Genomic DNA, 21,900 nt, shown 5'->3' on the forward strand with positions numbered 1-21,900 from the left:
TTGTAAAGCAATTATACTCCAATAAAGATGTTAAAAAAAAAAAGAATCACTCAAGTCCCCTGGCTGGCAACCCCTTGCTGGGCATCCTCCACGCCTGGGATGTCCTGGTGAGAATCTGCAGCTGGCCCTTGGTTCACACACCTTGGCCCCTCCCCTTGGGCCTGGCACCAGCCTTCCGATCCTTCTCAACTCAGTCCAGGCAGCAATATCTACTGATCAGGACTGGCAGATGAGACAAAACCTTATAAGGACCTGGGAAATCATCTCTATTAGGGACAACTGACATAACATTGTAGGGGTGAGGCTGGAGGAAAGTTCCAGGTCCAAAGCTCGTTCTAGGCTGACCGACGAAGGTACAGAGTTGTGGACAGAGCTGTCAGTTGAAAAGGTGAGGAAATTATTGCTGTAGATCAGAGCTGTCTAACAGAACTTTCTGTGACAATAGAAATGTTCTACATCTGCACAGGACAATACTGTAGCCACTAACCACATGGTGGCTATTGGGCATGTTGAAATATGGCTAGTGCAACTGAGCAACTGAATTTTAAAATTTGTTTAATTTGGATTAATTTAAATTTAAATGGTCGACGTGACCAGTGGCTATTGTATTCTAGTGCAGCTCTAGCTCTGCGATTCTCAAATTCCACTTGCATTGGAATCATCTGTAGGGCTTGTTAAAGTAGGTTGCTGAGCCCATCTCAGAGTTTCTGATCCAGTGGGTCTGGGGTGGGGCCCAAGAGTTGATAGTTCTAACAACTTCCCAGGTGATGCCAATGTTGCTGGTCTGGGAACACGCTGAGACCACTGATCCAGAGAGGATTCTGATTCCAATCAGCTTTGGGATTATTAAACCAATCACATTATGTCTTGGTGTTGGCTTATCTTGGAGCAAAATGTCAGCCTGGGCTTTAGAGAAGGATAGATATGGATTCACATCCCTGCTCCTCCACTAATTAGCTGTATGACCTTCCAGAATCTGCTCCCTCACAAAATGGAAATAATAGTACATACCAAATAGGGTAATTACAAAGATTAAATGTGATAAGGTATATATGTCATTCGATATGTTTTTAAGGTCATTTCCTGCTCAGAAAGTGTATTAAACAGGATTATATATGTGGACAATCTAATTTGTAACATAACATCAGGCATTTCCACAAAAAAATTCTGTCAAGGTTCCCCAGTGCTGGTGTGTTAATTATTGCATATAACAAATTACCCCCCAATGTAGTGACTTCAAACAACACGTATTTTATTACCTCACAGTTTCTGTGGGTCAAAAATGTGCATGTGGCTTAGCTGGGTATTTCTGGCTCACTGTCTCTCATGAGATTGTAGTAAAACTGCCAGGGCTGCAGTCTCAACTAAAGTCTTGACTCGGGTGGGTGCAACTCCAAATAAAAGAAATAAACTTATTCTCCTCTTTCACGTTAGTCACACTCTTTATATTAACAATACCAATTATAATAACAAACACCAACATTTACAAAAGCAACAAATACCCACCATATGTAAAAACCCCTATCTCATATGCTTTTTTTTTTTTTTGCGGTACGCGGGCCTCTCACTGTTGTGGCCTCTCCCGTTGCGGAGCACAGGCTCCGGACGCGCAGGCTCAGCGGCCATGGCTCACGGGCCCAGCCGCTCCGCGGCATGTGGGATCTTCCCGGACCGGGGCACAAACCCGTGTCCCCTGCATCGGCAGGCGGACTCTCAACCACTGCGCCACCAGGGAAGCCCTCATATGCTTTTGTTACTAGCTTAATTCTAACAATAATATTCATTCATACAGGCCAAGAAATAATTATCTCAAACTGACGATGAATTACCATCCAAACCCTTAAATTATCACTTAGCTTCAAAACAGACTATTTCTCAATAATATTTGTATCAGTAGCATTATTCATAAGATGGTTTATTATAGAATTTTCAATATGATATATACACTCAGATTCTAATGTTAACCGATTCTTTAAATATTTACTCCTCTTTCTTATCACAATATTAATTCTTGTCACTGTTAACAACTTTTTTTCAACTTTTTATTGGATGAGCAGATGCAAATACAGCTGCTCTCCAAGCAATTCTATGTAACCTTATCGGAGACATTGGATTTATTAGAGTAATAGCATGATTTCTATTTAACTCAAATGCATGAGATCTGCAACAAATCTTCATACTCGACCTAGGCCACTCAAACCTACCTCTAATAGGACTCGTGTTAGCTGAAACTGGAAAATCCGCCCAATTTGGTCTTCACCCACGACTTCCCTCAGCAACAGAGGGGAGGGCCCTACCCCCGTTTCAGCCTTACTCCACTCAAGCGCAATGGTTGTAGCAGGTATTTTCCTACTTATCCGCTTTTACCCTTTAACAGAAAATAATAAATTCATCCAAACAGTAGCATTATGCTTAGGGGCTATTACTACACTATTTGCAGCAATATGCGCCCTTACCCAAGATGATATTAAAAAAAAACTGTCGGGGCTTCCTTGGTGGTGAAGTGGTTGAGAGTCTGCCCTCTGATGCAGGGGACACGGGTTCGTGCCGCGGTCCGGGAGGATCCCACATGCCGCGGAGCGGCTGGGCCCGTGAGCCATGGCCGCTGAGCCTGCATGTCCGGAGCCTGTGCTCCGCAACGGGAGAGGCCACAACAGTGAGAGGCCCGGCGTACCGCAAAAAAACCCCCAAAACAAACAAACAAACAAACAAAAAACTGTTGCTTTTTCTCCTTCAAGCGAGTTAGGCCTTATAATGGCAACAATCGGTATTAACCAGCGTTATCTAGCATTCCTCCACATCTGCACACACACCTTTTTTAAGGCCACATTGTTTAGGTGCTCTATTATTCACAGCCTAAATGATGAACAAGACACTTGAAAAATAGAAGGCCTATTTAAAGCAGTACCTTCTACTGTAACAGCCCTCATTATTGGAAGCCTAGCACTGACAGGAATACCATTCCTCACTGGATTTTATTCTAAAGACCTAATTCTCAAAACCACTAACTTATCTTATACCAACGCCTGAGGCCCGCAAATAACCCTTAATTGCCACGTCCCTCCCAGCTGTTTATAGTACTTGCATTATTTCCTTCGCACTGCTAGGACAACCCCGCTTTTCCACCTTAACTTTAATCAATGAAAATAACCCACTCCTAATTAATTCCACTTCTTTGGTTCTTTTTTTCTACATTATTATTGTGGTAAGCTATATGTAAAATCTACTATTTTAACCACTTTTAAGTGTGCAGTTCTGTGGCATTCAGTACATTCACATTGCTGTGCAACCGTCACCACCATCCATCTCCAGAACTTTTACACCTTCCCCACTTGAAACTCCCTGTGGGTTAGATATTAACTCCCTCTTCCCCACAGCACCCCTCAGCCCCTGGCAACTATCATGCTACTCTCTGTCCCTATGAATTTGACTTCTCTACGTACCTCGTACAAGTGGGATCATAGAATATTTGTCCTTTTGTGACTGGTTTATTGCACTTAGCATAATGTCCACGTAGTAGCATGTGTCAGAAGTGCCTTCCTCTTTATGGCTGAATAGTATTCCACTGTATGCATACACAATGTTTTGCATATCTATTCAACCATCAGTGGACACTTGGGCTGCTTCCACCTTTTGACTGTTGTAAACAATGCTGCTATGAACACAGGTATACAACTGTCCAAGTTCCTGCTTTCATTTCTTTGGGGTGAGGGGATTCACTTCAGTTCACTCACATGATGGCTGGAAAGTGTCGGTTCATTTCAGGCTATTGGACTGAAGGCCTCAGTTCTTGACTACACCACACGGCCCTGTCCACGAGGCTACTTACAACAGGACAGCTTGCCTCCACAGCACAAGGGGTAAGACGGGGGTCGGGGGGAATCCTTTTATAACCTAATCTCAGGAGTGACAAGCCACCACGTCTGCCATATTCTATTCACGAGAAGTGCGTTAACAAGTCCAGGCCATACTCCAGGGGAGGGGATCGCACAAGGGGTGAATGCCAGCAGGTAGGGATCATTGGGAGACATGTTCCATACTGCCTACCACAGCCAGTATTTTGACTCTAATAGGTGGATCTGCAGTGCAAGTACCTACATAAAAGGATACCTAGAAAAGTCCTTTAACTCTGGATTTATACGGATGACAAAAAATGTTTTTGACATTAACTGGACCCAAAACTCAGCATGAGAAACACAAGCTTCTGCACATTATCCTACGTGTAATTCTACGGTACTGCTGCTATTCGAAGGGATACTGAATTCACCTGGCAGTTTTTCCTTAGCACAGCGCTGACTATTGTCTGCTTCTGATGCACACCTTTTGTCATCCAGCCCAGCCACACACTGAGTCTTCCAGTCTATATATAAAAAAGCCTCAAATGCCAGCCAGCCATTTGGGTTCAGCCCCCATGGTTCTGCATCTCAATTCCCAACCTGAGCTCCGGGCTCTGCATCCTCAACCTCCGTATCTATCTTTACCCTTCCTGATGTGGAGTCTGTCCTTCCCCAGCTCTGATCCCACCCATCACAACCCTCTCAATGCTCCTGGGGAAGCCACACCTGCTCCACAGATGAGACCAACTAGCTTGAGGATCTACCCAGCCCTTCCCCTCATTCAGGGATTATCTCCATGCTGGTCCCATCTGCTTATTTCTTCATACAGACTCTACTGCTCTTCTCTGTCTCAGGCTGGGCTATCACTTTCTTCGGAGGTTAATCACTGCCCATACACAGTCCCCGCAGATACTGGGACACTTTGGACCGAAACATGGACCCCCATATATTTTCTGCCCTCCCCAGGCCCCATTTTTCACCATCTGATACCTAATACGTATTGCATAAATTACTTCAGTATTTTGAAAACGATGAACCAGCTCCCTCTTTTAAATTATTTTAATCTCTATTCTGCAGATAAGAAAAATGAGACTCAGAGAGGTTAAGAACTACCCAAGGTCACACAGCAGTGACAGAAAAACTCCACAGAGTTACCATTGAGTTTCCAGGATGTCCTGAGTGGTTTGTGACTTTTTTTTTTTTTTTTTCAGGCTGAAAGCCTAGTGGGATGACCACAATTCAGAGGGCGCTGTCTTTCTATTCTGCTCTGTACTCACCCAACACAACCCATCTCCCAATGCACAGAGCCACAGTCCACTACCTCGGACAGCCAAGGACAGGGGATGAAATGCCTATGATCCTACAGTCCTGTGGCATCAACTACCTCACCTACACTGATACAACCAGAGGAAGACATGTGACCCAAGCAAAGCTAATAAGATTGCCTCTCTCTGATATTTGAAATTGGGGCATTAAAATGCACAGCGACTCAGATGGCAGAACCGTAAGGTCATGCAGAGATGGGGCTGGAGTCAGTGGCCTGGCAAGTCCGAGTTATGTGGGAAGCAAGGCTGGGGACTTCCCTGGTGGTCCAGTGGTTAGGACTCTGTGCTCCCAATGCAGGGGACTCGGGTTTGATCCCTGGTCGGGGAACTAAGATCCCGCATGCAGCATGGTGTGGCCAAAAAAAAAAAAAGTTAGGCAAGGCTGTATCTTTAGAGGTAGGGTAGGGTAGGGTAGGTGCCCAGACTGTGGAAGTAAGCTGCCAGGTTTGATCATGCCTCCCACTTACCCGCTGCAGGATTTGGGGCAAGCTGCTTCACCTTTACATGACTCAGTTTTCTCATCTGTAAAATGGGGAAACAAACAGTATTTAACTCAACTCGTTGTTGTTATAATGAAATGAGTGAACATCCACCAAGGTCGTAGCGTGGGCACACAGCACACGCTAGGAACTGCTAGCTGTGGTTATTCCAGAGCCGAGAAGACACCCATAGCTGGAGACCCAAGGATGGAGCAGCTCCCCATGACTTTCCACTTACCAGCAGGTCTGCCAGGACTCAGAGCACTTTATTTCAACCACCAAAAGGTTTCCCCAGAAAAGTAAGAGGAGATTTCCTATGGTATTTTACCTAATTAAATTTCACCTCACACTAAAAGTCTAAAAGTTTAAAAATCATACGCCACACTGATTTGGAAGTTTTATTCTTTTTATTGCAAATTTCTGATAAAGGAAACTACAGGGAAGCTGATTCTCATTTAAACTTTGGTGATAAGAGGACGTTGGAGCTCGGGGCTCACAACACGTAGTCACCCAGGGGCCTCTGACATGTGCGGCCGCCTGCATCCCCTCCCAGAGGTTCTGACTTAGTTGGTCTGGGGGTGCAGTCTGGGCGTTGGTAGCTTTTTGAACCGCCCAGGTGATTCCAACTTGCAGCCAGGGTGGAGAACCCCCGCCAGAACTCGTGACGTGGTGGTGGCAGCATTAGAAGCATCACCCACTCACGTCACCCCTTGACCTGAGTCCAGCTGGTGTCCTCTGTCCCCCTCTTCCCAGGTGTGACACGTGTTGACTGTTCCTCCTCGGGGCCCGCAGAGGAGAGAGACGCTGGAGGGGCCACGGCTCTCGGTGCTGTGGTTTGTGCTGAAGCCAGGAGAACTGTACTAAACACGGCTACTCTATCACAAAAAGAAACTCACTTTCTGATTGCGGAAGAGCATTAACCTTTTTGTTTTTTCATGAAGTGGACATAGTCTTCCTATATAGAGATGCAAAGATTTGTGACAAAATAAGGAAATATGTGTTGGATGACATATTCCTTATGTGACTTCTCAGGTCCAAATTAAAAAAAAAATTTGTCAAGCCATTGAGGGTAAACTATTATGTACTTCAGCAGCATAATTTATATGGGTGAACAGTAATAGCCAGTTAGAGATTTCAGTTATGATTTCTTCTAAAATAGAAAATGCTTTAATTTTCCTGAGTCCTAGGCAAACAAAAAAAAAGTTTTTCAATTTTTCAAAGTATCCCTGTTTTCTTTTTCCTGGCCACCCTCATAGTTTAGAATGGCGTGTGTCTCACTATTAGCTTTTACAGACATAGGTGAACGAATAGCACTGGCGCCCATTTTCAACGCCTAATCAAATATAGCGACTGAAAATAAAACACCCATCATCTACGAAGTTGCTCAAAATGAACGTTTCTTAACATTGTTATAAATGCAATATCAATTTGATTCTCTGGCCGTACAAAAGTGTGAATATCTGTTCCGTCACTGACAGTGAATGATTAACATCTTAACAGTGATAAAACTCTTAAGAGCATTTAAAAAATACATAGGATCCCATTTTTACATCATAATTCTGATGTATTGTCGTGCCTTCTATTTTGTCCGCAAAACTTTTATAGGGTACAGTGCACTGACGTGATAAAACCAAGGCACAAGAATATAGTTACAATAAGTGTATATAAACCTTAGCACTTTGTGTCAATTTTGGAAAAAATTTAGAGAGGAGATCAAAGAGCCTGAAAAATTTTCACATCCCATTACGATTAATGAACAACTAATTGTGTAATAAACAGGCTATTAACCGCCATTCCGTTATTGAATATATGGCTATCACTATACAGGCGGTGGATAATTGAAAAAAGTTTTCAATATTAAAACCTGGTATAACTAGGTGGTCGATGTAGATAAGTGTGCCTTGCATTATCTAGATAATTGTCTTAAGTTTCCATTTTAATTTGTAATCTATATGGCAGTTATCAATTTTTAAACTATTTTCACTGCATAAATGGTAGGGTTTTTTCCAAATGTTAAATCCTCTCCCCCTACAAAAGACAGATTTACAAGAAAATACCAATATAAGAAATGCACAGACAACAATAATAAAATCCAAATATGGACTCAAGGGTTGAATTCTAATCTATCAGGACATTCTCTTAATTTAGGGTGAGGAACAACACATTCCTGTGATAATTCATTATCTTCTTAATTTAAAAAAATCACCACGACATTTTTCAAGAGTAAAGTCTTGGCTAGAGCATCAAGCATCGAAGGAAAATTGTTAAGTCTTTTCTCATTCATAAAACGAAAGGGATAAAAGCCTTTCAAAATCCAGGGAGGGCAGGATATTCCATTGAATTTAGAGAAGTGGAATAAAGTGGTAAAAACTGTACGTAATACTTTTAAAGAGAGTGTTTTCAAGACTCCAGGTAAACATTTAGAACCATGAAAACACATTTCTCGGCACATGCACACCATGAATAGGACAATCCTGAATGCAGGTACAGCCTGGCTACAGAGGTATCCAGTTCCCGGCCCCACTGGCAAAACCACCTTTGAGGTCCATGTCCCAAGTCCCTTCACATTGGAGCTTCCGGCTTCTGCATCTGTTGGATTTGCTTCTGTAGCTGGTCCTTGTCCAGCTTCATCTTGGCTTCGAGAACTTGCCTGAGGGATCCTATGCTTTCATAGATGGCTGTAAACCCTTTAAGAAGAGGTAAATTTCATAGGAGTCAATATTAAAAAACAAGCCTGTATCAAATCTACAGTAGATAGTAATAATTGATCTGGGCAAAAGATATCAATAGATACTAAAACTACTGGAATAATAGTTTGATGGGAAACAGAATAGTTACCTAGTTTCAGAGTATCTCCCTACAGATAGATACAAAGGGAAAAAGGAAATATTACAGTGGAGAAATCTGACAGACACCACTTTAACCAAGAGATCAAAGCTAACTTCACCAACACTGGGAGGAACCAACATCATGTATCCTCGATAAGAAAACCCTGGGAAGGACACATCACTTCTGTGGCATTTCTGTTCAAAATGCACACCCTGAATCTAATTAAAAGGAAGCAAACAGATCCAAACTGTGGGACACTCCACAAAATGCTGGCTTGTGCTCTTTAATGATGACAACATTACTGTGGAACTGACCTAGATTAAAGGAGACTAAATAAAGAAACATGATAACTAAATATGATATGTGATTCTGGATTAGAACCTGGATTGGGGAAGGTCTGCTGTAAAGGAAACAATGGTGAAACTTGAAAATTGAGTATTGAAAAATGTTTCACCAGGGCTTCCCTGGTGGCGCAGTGGTTGAGAATCTGCTTGCCGATGCAGGGGACGCGGGTTCGAGCCCTGCTCTGGGAAGATTCCACATGCCGCGGAGCAACTAGCCCCGTGAGCCACAACTACTGAGCCTGCGCGTCTGGAGCCTCTGCTCCGCAACAAGAGAGGCCGCGATAGTGAGAGGCCCGCGCACCGCAATGAGGAGTGGCCCCTGCTTGCCGCAACTAGAGAAAGCCTTCGCACAGAAACAAAGACCCAACGCAGCAAAAATAAATAAATAAATAAATTTTTTTTTTAAAAAGGCAAAATTCCTTAAAAAAAAAAAAAGAAAAATGTTTCATCAATATTACACTGTACCATAGTTACTTAAGAGAATGTCCTTGTTCTTAGGGTATATACATTGAAATAATATAGGGGTAAAAAGGTACTCTGGCTTCTGCAACTTACTCCCAAAAGATTTAGGAAAAAAAATCATATTCATACACACACTCACACATTAAGCAAATTTCAAAAGTGTTAACAATTGGTGAATCTAAGTGAAAGATGTATAGTTTTTGGACTAGTCTTAATGGTTTTACTAAATTTGAAATTATTTCAAAATAAAAAGCTAAAAATAGAAAAAATTCCCAAGCAAAAGGTAATTTTGTATTATTCTATATTCGTATTGGTTTTTTAAAAATTAATTAATTTATTTATTTTTGGCTTCTTTGGGTCTTCGTTGCTGCGCATGGGCTTTCTCTAGTTGCGGTGAGCAGGGGCTACCGTTCGTTGCGGTGCACAGGCTTCTCATTGCAATGGCTTCTCTTGTTGCAGAGCATTGGCTCTAGGTGCACTGGCTTCAGTTGTTGTGGCTCACGGGCTAGGTAGTTGTGGCTCACGGGCTCTAGAGTGCAGGCTCAGTAGTTGTGGCGCATGGGCTTAGTTGTTCCACGGCATGTGGGATCTTCCTGGACCAGGGATCGAACCCATCCATGTCCCCTGCATTGGCAGGCGGATTCTTAACCACTGCTCCACCAGGGAAGTCCCCTATTGGTTTTTAAAATAAGTGTCAAAAACATCTTGTCTTCATTAGCATATTTAGAGTTTTCTCTCCGAAAATTTTCTTTATGTAACAATTCATGAAAAAGAAGTATAAAAACTCCTTATTAAAAATAATTTTGTTGGGAATTCCCTGGTGGCCCAGTGGTTAGGACTCAGTACTTTCGCTGCCGAGGGCCTGGGTTCAATCCTGGTCAGGGAACTAAAGATCCCGCAAGCCACGTGGTGCAGCCAAAATAATAATAATAATAATATTAATAATAAAAAATGAGTGAGTTTTAAAAAAAATAATGTCCTTACTGAATGAAAAGATACAACATATTACTAAATAAAAGAGTAGGTTACAATTCAGCATGTATTGCGTGAGCCTGTATTTGGAAAAGCATATATATATTCTGTATGTATAGAAAGATAATATATGTATAAAAGAACTCTGGGTAATAGGAGGGTTTTTTTGTGTGTGTGTGCTTTATGATTTTCCACTAAGAAGTTTGTTTTCGTAACAAGAAAAAGTCAATATTTTTAATTTTTAAAAGGCTCATATGCATTTCTTATTAGGTACTAACTATTCACAACCTCAGTGATATGTTGGATAGCTGATAATAAATCCACTCAGCAAATGATGCAAAGTTAACCATCAATAAAATATTCATATACCACATTCTACCCAAAAGACCAAAAGACCAAGAAAGAAAATTCATTTTTATCTTCACAAGTTCTAAAATTCATAAATTTAATGGCAGCTTCTCCTTAAATAAAATAGTAACCTTGTGGTGGTTACAACAAAATTACTCTTGGGATAACTAACTACTTTTACTTCCATGTGGCCAAAATAGAACAATTCCATGAAGAAAATTCACAGAACCAGAAAACTGGAAGGAATCAGGAGATAATATAGTTCCCCTTCCCACACTACCCGACTGTCTTCTCTTTCCTGACCATGGTCAACAAGTCTTCACTTAAATACTTTCAGTAAAGAGCTCTGAGGCTCACAAAGCACCCGTGTCTTTCTAGGACCGTTAACTGTAGACACTTCTGCTTCATACTGAGTTAAAGTCTGTCTTCAGGTAACTTCCAATTATTGGTCCCAGTTCTGTATTCCTGAGTTCAGAGGATAAATCGAATCCCTCCTTTACCTGGCAGCACTTCAGAACTTAAAATCATCTCTAACACTGTCTTCTAAACAAGTGTGGAGGAATGGGCCCTGTGGACTTTTGAGCAGAGGGAAATCATTCATTGTCATGGTGGGATATTGCCAGCAGTATAAAATAAGCCTTCAAAGGCCCCTCAAAGATATATGCTTTATATATATACATATAAAATGCTTTTAACAGAGAAGAAAACAATGCATTTTAGTTTTAATAGTATTTAATCTTAAAGAATAAAAATATCCTCTTTAATTTTGTTAAGATTTCATTTTGTCTTACTCCCTATATATTCTCTAGTTCTCTGTTGCTAGATTATATAATGGATCAAATAAGCATGGGAGACACATTTAGTAAATATAGAATAAAGAAAGTATTTAAGCCTAAAAAAAAAGATATATGCTTATTTCTGAGGCATATTGACCTTGGCTTTGATCAGAAAAGAATCTGCAGATGGCACTAAAGAAAATGTACATCAATTGCAAGCTAAGCGATTTTAGGTTTGTTTGCCTGTCTCTCGAGGTCTATCTTCATGTCCTTGGGTATGAAGCAACATTTTCGTTCAATATACCACAGCTACTTAGAAAATCACCTAAGGACACTTCATCAGCCAGGTTGGTGGTAGTTGTAGGGTAATATTAATTCATTGGCTTTTAGATCAAATAGAAAATGACCCAGAGAACTGTTTTCTTTCTGGCCTACCCGCATCAACTTCTGCTTTCATTTCCTTCATGTCCTCGGTCATCTGTAACTCAAGCTTGCTGATTCGCCCATGCACCTTCTCCTCTTCTTGTTTTGTCCTCTGCACCTCCAGATTCTTCTTTTGACTCTCTTCTATTCTGTCCAGTCTGGCTGACATCTGGCTGAGCTTCCTCTCCATGTCCCTTTCACTGGCTCCCTGAGATCCACGATAAGAATGGCACTTGATTACTCCAAAGAGTCCGATGCATTCGCATCAGTCATAATACCATTTAAGAACAATCTGCAGGGAACAGAATTGCAAAGGTTGCTTGGTGCTCACCCCAGTATCCATTCTCCCCCTCTTCCATAACAGAGCCCTGATTTTCAGCTGGCTATAAGGTTACCCAGAGTAAAGACTACCTCTTCTATTGTCTCCCGAGTTTGCTGTGGCCCTATGATTGAGTTCCGGCTAATGAGATGTAAGTACAAACGTATGTGGCAACTTCCAGGAAAAGTTAAAAAATAGCTGAGGCATATCCTTGCCTCTTCTTTCTTTCTTCTGTTCTTGGAACTAAGAGGTGATGGCTGGAGCTCTAGTGGCCACCTTGAACTATGAGTACAAGGGTCACTCTCTAGGACTGGCAGAGAGTTAAACCAGAAAGATCATGGGTCACTGAGGACTGACAAGCTACCACATTAGCCCTGTGATTCCTACACCCAGACTTCTTTTACGTGAAAGATAGATAAGCTTCTATCATATTAAAGTCACCATTATCCTGGAGTTTATTGTTAGTTATTAAGCCTATCTAGATGTAAAAATAGTGCTCCAAAGACCTAGAAGCCTACAAATGTATTATTATGAATCTAAGTAAATCAGGAGATCTGATAAAAATATGGAGACACGTAAAGAAATATTTGAAACAGAATATTTTCTTTCCTTTCCCCTCCACTATGCTTGGTTCTTATGAGAATCTGGGTCTGCAGGCAAGCTGTAGAGGCCAAGACTACAAACATCAAGCTGTAAGGGGGCTACAGCATAACAAAACTCTCTTGACGTGTTCAGTGCACAGTCTGCAATTCAACAGCTCAGCATCGAGAGAGAGCAGAGCCAGAGATGCAATCTACACCAGTCACTTATGCTCCATCAAAGTCCAAGGGGAGGAAGCAGTGAAAGAAAAGAGAAGGGAGAGGGAGATGGTCAGGCTAGATAACCAAACCAAAAAACAACTGCTTGCCAAGTACTGATATTGAATACTATATATGCAAGGCTTCCTTGACATGATTTTTGAGTAGTTCTGCAAACCTTAGTTCTGCAGGAGAGTGGGGTAAAATGAGAAGGAACATGGAAAAGAAAACTGGATTCTGTTTAGATCTTGCACTGTGACACCTCATACTGGGTTTATAGTTTGACGGAGGGGCCTGGAGGGAGAAATCTAGTCAACACTGTTTCTACCAGATCGCAGAATTAAAACAAACTAAATGAAGTATGTAATTGTAAATGCAGCTGGACAATTTGGTTCATTAAGGTCTGGATTTGGCTTCATCTTAGCTGAAAGCACTGAAACTTTCTACTTAGTCTTTGTTAACCAAAACAAGTCAAAGTGCTCTGTCTCTCTATAACAAACACAAAGAGTCAATATGAACCATGGAAAGAGATTCTAAGGCAAGAAACAACTGTAACAGCTTAATGTGAGCTAAATAAATCAATGATAAGTTACGAGGTATTATTCAAACATTGCAGGTCCCACCGAATAACTTTACTATGTTTATGGCTGAACATCAACACCTACACTGTTTTCCTTAACAACAAAGGAAAGCTGATCGATTTTCTGTAAAAGTTCTTTTTCCATCCGTTCTTGTTCCTGTTGCAACCAATTCCGTGCAGATAAAATCTGGTTACTGAGTTCCTCAATTGTACCTTTAAATCTAAAATAAGGAAGTTAGCAAGTTAGTCATAAAACCATTTTAATATGACATCAAACAGTCTCAGTCTCTGACTATCAAATCTCTCAGAAATATATCAGCTTTAAATTCAGCTCACTCAGAATTACATGCTTACCTTTTTCTTAGAATTGCACTTAGCGCTACATTGGGAAGGGAGGAGAGAAGGAGGATATAACAGAAAAGCACCTAATAATACTCCCACCCGTGCAGAGCTGACAGTGTGGACACCAAGGTGTCACACAGTGACAGAGAGCCACGCTACCTACTAATCTTTGCAGTTCAGAGGGTCCAGGGTGCTCTTGGCTCAAAGGACACAGTAGCCTGGCTCCCCTCCAGGCTCCCCTCTTGCCCTGGACTCTTCCTGCTTCTCCCTCTTATCTCCCAGGACTGGAGCCTGCCTCCCTATCTCTCTAATGTCCTCCAAATTGCTCTTGCCCCATACAGATATATTTCTTAATTTAAACCAAACAGAAGATTAAAAAAAAAACAAGACCGGACTTCTATTCCTATATAACTCTCCCCTTCCACATACCTTAAAATAACACCCCACACTTGCTGCCTCCCCTTTTATTTTTATTATGAAAGTAATAAAGGTACACAAGGATATATGTGACTTAATAATAATAATAAAATGAACACCCACTGTGGTAGAAGCCCCCAATTCTCTGCAGTATCTGTTCTCCTCTTCTTCCCTATTAAGAAACCCTCAAATGTGAACTGGATCCACGGCTACCTAGTCAAAACTACACTTCTCAGCCTCCCTGGCAGCTACGTGTGGCCCTATGGCTAAGCCAGGCAATGGGACACATGAGGAAGTGATAAGTAAACTTCCTGGTCATATCATCAAAAACAAAGCTTCTCAGCCTTACCTGAGCAGGAAGCCAAGCCGGCAGTCCTGCCCAACTATGGAGCCCCACCTAACCTGGGAGACTGACCATGGAGCACAGCAGCTTTACTGAATTCATTTATTCTAATAGTTCTTTGATGGAGTCCTTAGAGTTTTCTCTATAAGATCATATCATCTGCAAGCAGGGATAATTTTGCTTCTTCTTTTCTGATTTGAATGCCTTTCATTTCTTTTTCTTGCCTAATTGCTCTGGCCAAGAGTTCCAGCACTATGTTGAACAGAACTGGTGAGAGTGGGCATCCTTGTCTTGTTTCTGATCTTAGAGAAAAAGCTTTCAAAATTTCATCGTTGAGTATTAGATTAGCTGTGGGCTTGTCATGTGTGGACTTTATAATGTTGAGATACATTCTATCTATACCCAAGTTGTTGAGAGTCTTTATTATGATGTTGAATTTTGTCAAATGCTTTTTCCACATCTATTGAGATGATCGAATGATTTTTATCCTTCATTCTGTTAATGTGATGTATCACACTGATTGATTTGTGTACATTGAAACATCCTTGCATCCCAGGGGTAAATCCCAGTTGATCATGGTTGAATTGGTTTCTTAGCATTTTGAGATTTTTGCATCTATGTTCATCAGGGATATTGGCCAGTAATTTTCTTTTCTTGTAATGTCTATCTGGTTTTGGTATCAGAGTAATGCTGGTCTCATAAAATGAGTTTGGAAGGGTTCTCTCCAACTTTTTGGAAGAGTTTGAGGATGACTGGCATTAATTCTTCTTTAAATGTTTGTTAGAATTCACTCACGAAGCTATCTGGTCCTGGACTTTTCTTTGTTGAGAGGTTTTTGATTACTGATTTAATCTCCTTTCTCATCATTGGTCTGTTCAGATTTTCTATTTCTTCATGATTCCGTCTTCGTAGGTTGTTTCAGGAATTTATTCATGTCTTCTAAGTTATCCAATTTGTTGGCATATGATCGTGCATAGTAGTCTCTTATGATCCTCTGTATTTCTGTGTTATCAGTTAGAGTATCTCCTCTTTCATTTATAATGTTATTTATTTGAGTCCTCTTTCTTTTTGTCTGGGTTAGTCTAGCTAAAGTTTTGTCTATTTGGCTTAACAATTAGTTTTTTTGATTTTTCCCCCAGTTGTTTTTCTGTTATTTCCTATTCTCTATTTCATTTATTTCTGGCCTAATCTTTATCATTTCCTTCCTTCTGCTATCTTTGGGCTTAGTTTATTCTTCTTTTTCTAATTCCTTGAGGTATAAAGGTAGGTTGTTTATTCAAGGTCTTTCTTTTTTCTTCATAGAACTGCCTTTGTGGCATCCCATAAGTTTTGGTATGTTGTGTTTCCATTTTCATTTGTTTCAAGATTTTTTGAATTTCCTTTTTGATCTTCTTTGACCCACTGGTTGTTCAGGGGTGTGTTCTTTAGTTTTCACATATGTGTGAATTTTCCAAATTTACTCTTGTCATTAATTTTTAGTTTCATACCATTTTGGTTTGAAAAGGTACTTAACATGATTTCACTCTTCTTTAATTTGTTAAGACTTGTTTTGTCACCTAACATATGATCTATCCTGAGAATGTTCTGTGTGCACTTAAGAAGAATGTATATTCTGCAGCTGTTAGATGGAGTGCTCTATATATGTCTGTTCGGTCTCTAGTTGGGAAGGGCTGAGGTGTGAGTGGTGGGGGACTGCTGGCTGGGCTCTATGGTCAGGTGATCCTACTGGCTGGGCTCCCAGGGAAGGCAGGGCTGCTAGCTGGGTCACACAGTCAAATGGAGCCTCCAGCTGGACTCTGCAGTTCCCTCTGGTCCGGTGGGGTCATTGTGTTCCCTAGCATAGTGCTGGTGCTGGCTGATGACTCCATGATGGGGCCTGAGGCTCCACAACTGGGCAGGCTGCTGGTTGTGCACCCCTGATGAGTAAGGTCACTGGCTGGGATCCCTGGTCAGGCAGGGCCACCAGCTGTACCCTGCAGTCAGGTGGAGCTGCAGGCTGTGCTCTGTGGTTGAGTGGGGTTGCTCTCTGGGCTCCCTAGTCAGGTAAGGTCACTGGGTATGTTCTGCTTTTAGGGGGGGTTGTTGGTTGGGTTCCTTGCTTGGGCAAAGCCAAAGGCTCTGCTCGGCAATCAAGTGGGGCCATGGGCTGGGCTCCACTTCTAGGGTTATAAGCTGGACTCCAAGGCCATCTGGGTCACTGTTCAGGCTCCCTGGTCAGGTGAGGCAAGAAGTTACATTTTATTTTCAATGATTATATTTTCTAGAAGCTCAATTTGGCTGTTGGTCAATTCTGTTGGGTGTTTTTCTGGCCACACCATGTCACTTGTGGGATTTTAGTTCCCCGACCAGGGCTTGAACCCAGGCCCTCAGCAGTGAGAGCACAGAGCCCTAACCACTGGACAGCCAGGGGATTCCCCTGACTGTTCATTTTTGGTAAGCTTTTATTCCTTAGTTGTACCTTCAAAATGTGTATGTGTGTGAATACCCACACATACACATACATACATATATATACACACTCACTTTATCCAAGAATTCCTATATATGCAGTATTTAGAAGTCTGATTCTGCTTATTGTTGTTTCTTCTCACTCTATGACTTATGTGATTTTTTTTCCTTGTGTTGGCCTACAATTTCTGATGTGGACCATTTTTAAAGTCTTTACTGAATTTGGCAATATTGCTTCTGTTTTACGTTTTGGTTTTTTGGCCGCGAGACATGTGGGATCTTAGCTCCCCTGGCCTACAATTTCTGACTGTACATCCTTAGAATTTCATGCCTGTGGGAAGACTTGAAGACTGAGTATTTGCATTTGTTTCTGCCAGGCATCTCGGGCCACTACCAAATCAAGATCATTCTAAGATAAATTACTTATTCTGGTTTCTTCAAGGTGCTTGGGTAACGTGAATTCTAACTCTAAATCCGTTGTACTGTGGTCCTGAATTTTCAAGGAATGCCTTTTACCCTTCTACCCAGAATCAAGATTTCGACAGGAAAGTTTCCTTATGATGTCTCTGTGGAATACTTTTCTTTTTCTCCTAGTTCATCCAACCAGGGTTTTACCTTTTGGGTCTCTAATCTGTCCTTCTACCTTACACAGGCCCCAGGCTTGGTCCCCTTACCTCTGTGAACAGCCTTTGTGTCTAGACTTCTGGACTTTAAATTGTAGGAAGAAAAAGAAAGATGTTCATGACTGCTAATAATATCTACTAAGGAAGAAAAAATACTAAGATGTTTATTTTCTTCCTGTGCGATGGAAGGAAGGGGATGGGAGATCTTTCTGTACTTGGCAAGACTGCAGAATCATGAGAAAGAGTGACATAACTCAGTAATGATATAAATACAGATAATTAGAGGAAAGGAAACATGGTTTTCGTAAGAGAATTCCTGTTAAATCAGCCATAACCCTAAAATGGCATTAAGCATGGAGAGAATGAGATACAAGAACCAGGAGAATAATAAATTTAAAATTTCCACAAGCCTCTAACAAAGTTCCATACTGAAGTCATCTTTAAAAAAATATAATAAGTCAAATACACAAACAAACACACACACACACATCTATGGTCACTACTGGCTCTGCTTTGGCAGGAAAATGCCAAAGCTCATGAAGATTCAAGACAGGGAAAAGTGTATGGTTCTGTGATTGAGCAGAAGAGCAGCAGATGAGTTTCAGTGGGGGCAAGTCCAGTTTAAAGTGTCACTAAAACACAATGCAAAGTATAACACATTAGACGGTTCTTAACTAGACAGCTCAGCAGCCCCTAGGTGCAGACCTCTCTCACCTAGACGCCTGCAACAATGCCCCCCTCAGCCGACGTCCCCACCTCTGCTTCAGCCCCTGTGATCCATCTTCCAACTGCAATCAAGGCCATTTAAAAAAAATAACATATACATCTGACTATATCACCCAATCTGCTTAAAATCCTCCAATGGCTCCTTATTGCTCCAGGGAAAGAAACAAGATGTCCTGAACACGGTCTACAGGGCCCTGCATGCTGGCCCACCTCCTCTCCAGCCTCATTCCCCACCAGCACGCTCTGTTCAGCCCCGTCTGCACCCCGCAGTTTCCCTCATGTCACATTCCTCCCGCGACGGGCTATTCCATTTCCTGTGTCTTCACCTCACTCTTTTCCTCGTGAATGCCATTCGTGCTTCAGCTCTCACTCCCAACATCGCCTCCTCCGGAAGGTCCCACAACCAGACTTCTGTTACTCATTCTCACAGCACCACCCTATTAGCTTCCCACGGCTACTGTGACACGTCACCACACACTTGGTGGCTTAAAACAACACAGTCATTCCCTTTTGGTTCTGAAGGCCAGAAGTCTGAAATCAGTTTTCACTGGAGCAGAGGTGGTCCCTTCTGGAGGCTCTGAGGGGAGAACAGTTTCCTCGCCTTTTTAAGCCCCTAGTGGCCGCCTGTCTTCCATGGCTCACGGCCCCCTCCCCCATCTTCATAGCACATCACACTCCAATCTCCGCTTCTGTTGTCACATGGCCTTCTCTCCTGATTCTAACCCTCCTGCCTCCCTCTTATAGAGACTCTAGGGACTACGTAGATAACACTGTATCATCTACTCATCTTAAGATCTTTAATCTAATCACATTTGCAAAGTCCCTGTTTGCCATATAATAGTCACACGGATTAGAACGTGGCGAGATTTGGAGGAACCATTATTCAGCGTACCACAACCACGTACCTTTCCTTCAAAGCACTTATCGCCATTAGTGACAATATGGCATGCACCATATTTAGTGTGCTGTGTTTAGGTCATTATTCGATTAATACTCATCAGATCCCTAGGCTATCAACTCTGCAAGGATAAGAACAGAGCCTGTTTTTCTTCATTACTGGATCCTCAGCACCTAGGCCATATTCAAGAAATATATGTTGGATAAACAGATGGGTTATTATCCAATCACTAAAAACAATAATTAGGAAGGTAAAGTGGCAACAGGCTACAAGGAAATTTTCCCGTGAACTTCCATTATGGTTTTCACTTTGCTTGTGCAATAAATAAAAACCAAAAGGGAAAAAATGATAGTATTGAGTAAGCTCATGAAGAACTTCAACCAAAACAGATGTTTCTAAGTTGATTACTCACTTATTATCCAAAAGCTGAAGCTGGTGGTTACTGTCTCTGTGGGACATCTTCAGTTTGGTGCTTTGCTCGGATATCGACAAGTCCACTCTGTTCAAAAGCTGAGAAATCTGGAAAAGAAACTTCGCTTGTAAATGTCATATCAAACCTTTTCAGAGATAATTTCAGAAAACATTAGTGAGCTGTATTCTCATCAATGGCATTAAATTCAATCTAATTTCATAAATTCATTTAGGAGATCACCTCATCTCTCCACTTCCATTTTCTTTTATACACACCCATCAAAAATCAAGACCAGGGGCTTCCCTGGTGGCGCAGTGGTTGAGAGTCCGCCTGCTGATGCAGGGGACACGGGTTCGTGCCCCGGTCCGGGAAGATCCCACATGCCGCGGAGCGGCTGGGCCCGTGAGGCATGGCCGCTGAGCCTGCGCGTCCGGAGCCTGTGCTCCGCAACGGGAGAGGCCACAACAGTGAGAGGCCCGCATACCGAAAATAAATAAATAAATAAATCAAGACCAAAGGAGTTCCCTGGTGGTCTAGTGGTTAGGATTCTGGGCTTTCACTGCTGTGGCCCAGTTTCATTCTATGGTCAGGGAACTGAAATCCCACAAGCTGCGTGGCACAGCCAAAAAAAAAAAAAATCAGACCAGTAGCACTGCCAAAATATTCATCATGCACTGAGCACTTAACTACAGGTCTCTGATGAGCAAGCCCAGCTTCTGCCCAGGAGCACTACTTCCCCCTGCTGGCATAAAATGTAAGTCATTTTTACCTTGGAATTTCTACCATTAGTGTGGTTGCTAATCACAGAATGGAATTCTTATCACTTACAAATTCCATCAAGGTCCCAGATTTACCTCCATATCAAGTTAAGTTACCAGAATATATACTTTTTAAACTATAACCCCTCTCACTCCTTTGTCCCACTACCTATCCATTTCCCTTGTCTTTTTATTAAAATGTATTGAATGATATAAAACTAGCCCTTTATGAAATGCTTTTATTTTCTGCAAAAATTCTGATGTTCAATGTTCCTTAATTCGAGATTCACAGAATAAGTATTCATCAGATCTGAAACAAAGAAAAATTATATCTCTTTTTATGGATTTCTATATGTTTTTTACTCAGTTTGGCTACTAGAAAGCTTAGTATTTCCTTAGCATCTATTTTCTGATCTAATAATTCTGTCCTCACATTTCTTTAGAGAAAATTATTGGACTTATTTCATTTTATTCTTTTTTTCAAGGTTTTATAATAACTATTTTTTACATAAGTAGCTTTAGATCCTTATCAGAGGTAGCTAGCACACAAGTATGTTTAACCCAGTAAATTGACTAGATACCCCATTTTACTGAACAGTCTCTCTTTAAATGAAGAATAGCAAGTAAGGCCGACACTGTAGGGAAAGTCCTAGAAGATAGGCCCCATTATGGCAAAGGGGGGAAGCCAAAAAACAAACTGAAATGCCAAGAGTTTTGCTTTGAGAAATTAATCTGTGAATTGCAAGATGGAATACTCTGAAATTTATTAGCCAGCCTACTCTCTAGCTTTGTTTTAATCTTTTCCCACATACAAACTATGTGATGAGGTAGTCCGTAAGTCTCATGAATAAAGTATCTATTTCCTGAGCCCCAACTGGGACGAGTGCCCTGTAAAACAATGCTTTGATCACTTACCTGTGTAAGAGGTTGTTTTGGAGATATAATTTAGAAGTTTTGGAACATGTTAATTGTTTGACGGAGGGGAAAGAATCTTTAAAATTAGGACTGTACTGAAAAATCTTGCCATTTTGGTCGCATACTCACAAAGGGCCACTCAAGTGAAACAGAAGGAGGAAGAAGAAAAGGAATGCTTATGCTGGGTGCCCTACCTAGCTTCTCAGGCAGGAAATAATCAACACCATGTTATTGTTCGATAAGAACAAATACTCACTTTCAAAAAGGTACCTGAAACAGGTCATACCTGTCCCTCTGCATCTTTGATTTTCGTTTCCAAGATCAGCTTGGCAGCCTGCTGTTCTTTGTTCAAGTGCTGGAGCCCCTCGTAGGTCGTTTTGTGCTCAGCAGAGAGTCTGGCTATGCTGGCGTCACATCTATCCGGGCAAACGACAAAGATAATTGTTATCAAAGTCTTCAAACACGCGCTAAAGCATCCTTACACACTATAAAGTGCACGACCGCACTCGAAGAAACTGCACTATGAAT

At 41.5% G+C, this 21,900-nt stretch overlaps 1 protein-coding gene across 1 annotated transcript in view; it reads right to left on the minus strand.

The window, feature by feature from the left end:
* Positions 1 to 660: 660 nt before the first annotated feature.
* Positions 661 to 21,900, minus strand: part of FAM81A (family with sequence similarity 81 member A) — a 71,157-nt gene continuing 49,917 nt past the window's right edge. The window contains exons 4-8 of the mRNA XM_022579653.2: positions 21,659 to 21,788; positions 19,700 to 19,806; positions 13,576 to 13,711; positions 11,807 to 12,002; positions 661 to 8,327 (exon numbers count right to left, since the gene is read on the minus strand). Of these exons, the coding sequence (XP_022435361.1) occupies positions 8,203 to 8,327; positions 11,807 to 12,002; positions 13,576 to 13,711; positions 19,700 to 19,806; positions 21,659 to 21,788 (694 nt within the window). The 3' untranslated portion in view covers positions 661 to 8,202. The remainder of the gene's footprint in view (positions 8,328 to 11,806; positions 12,003 to 13,575; positions 13,712 to 19,699; positions 19,807 to 21,658; positions 21,789 to 21,900) is intronic.

The sequence above is a fragment of the Delphinapterus leucas genome, chromosome 2 (assembly GCF_059928025.1).
Source record: "Delphinapterus leucas isolate spDelLeu-1000000601 "Yukka" chromosome 2, BTC_Dleu_Yukka2, whole genome shotgun sequence".
NCBI lineage: Eukaryota > Metazoa > Chordata > Mammalia > Artiodactyla > Monodontidae > Delphinapterus > Delphinapterus leucas.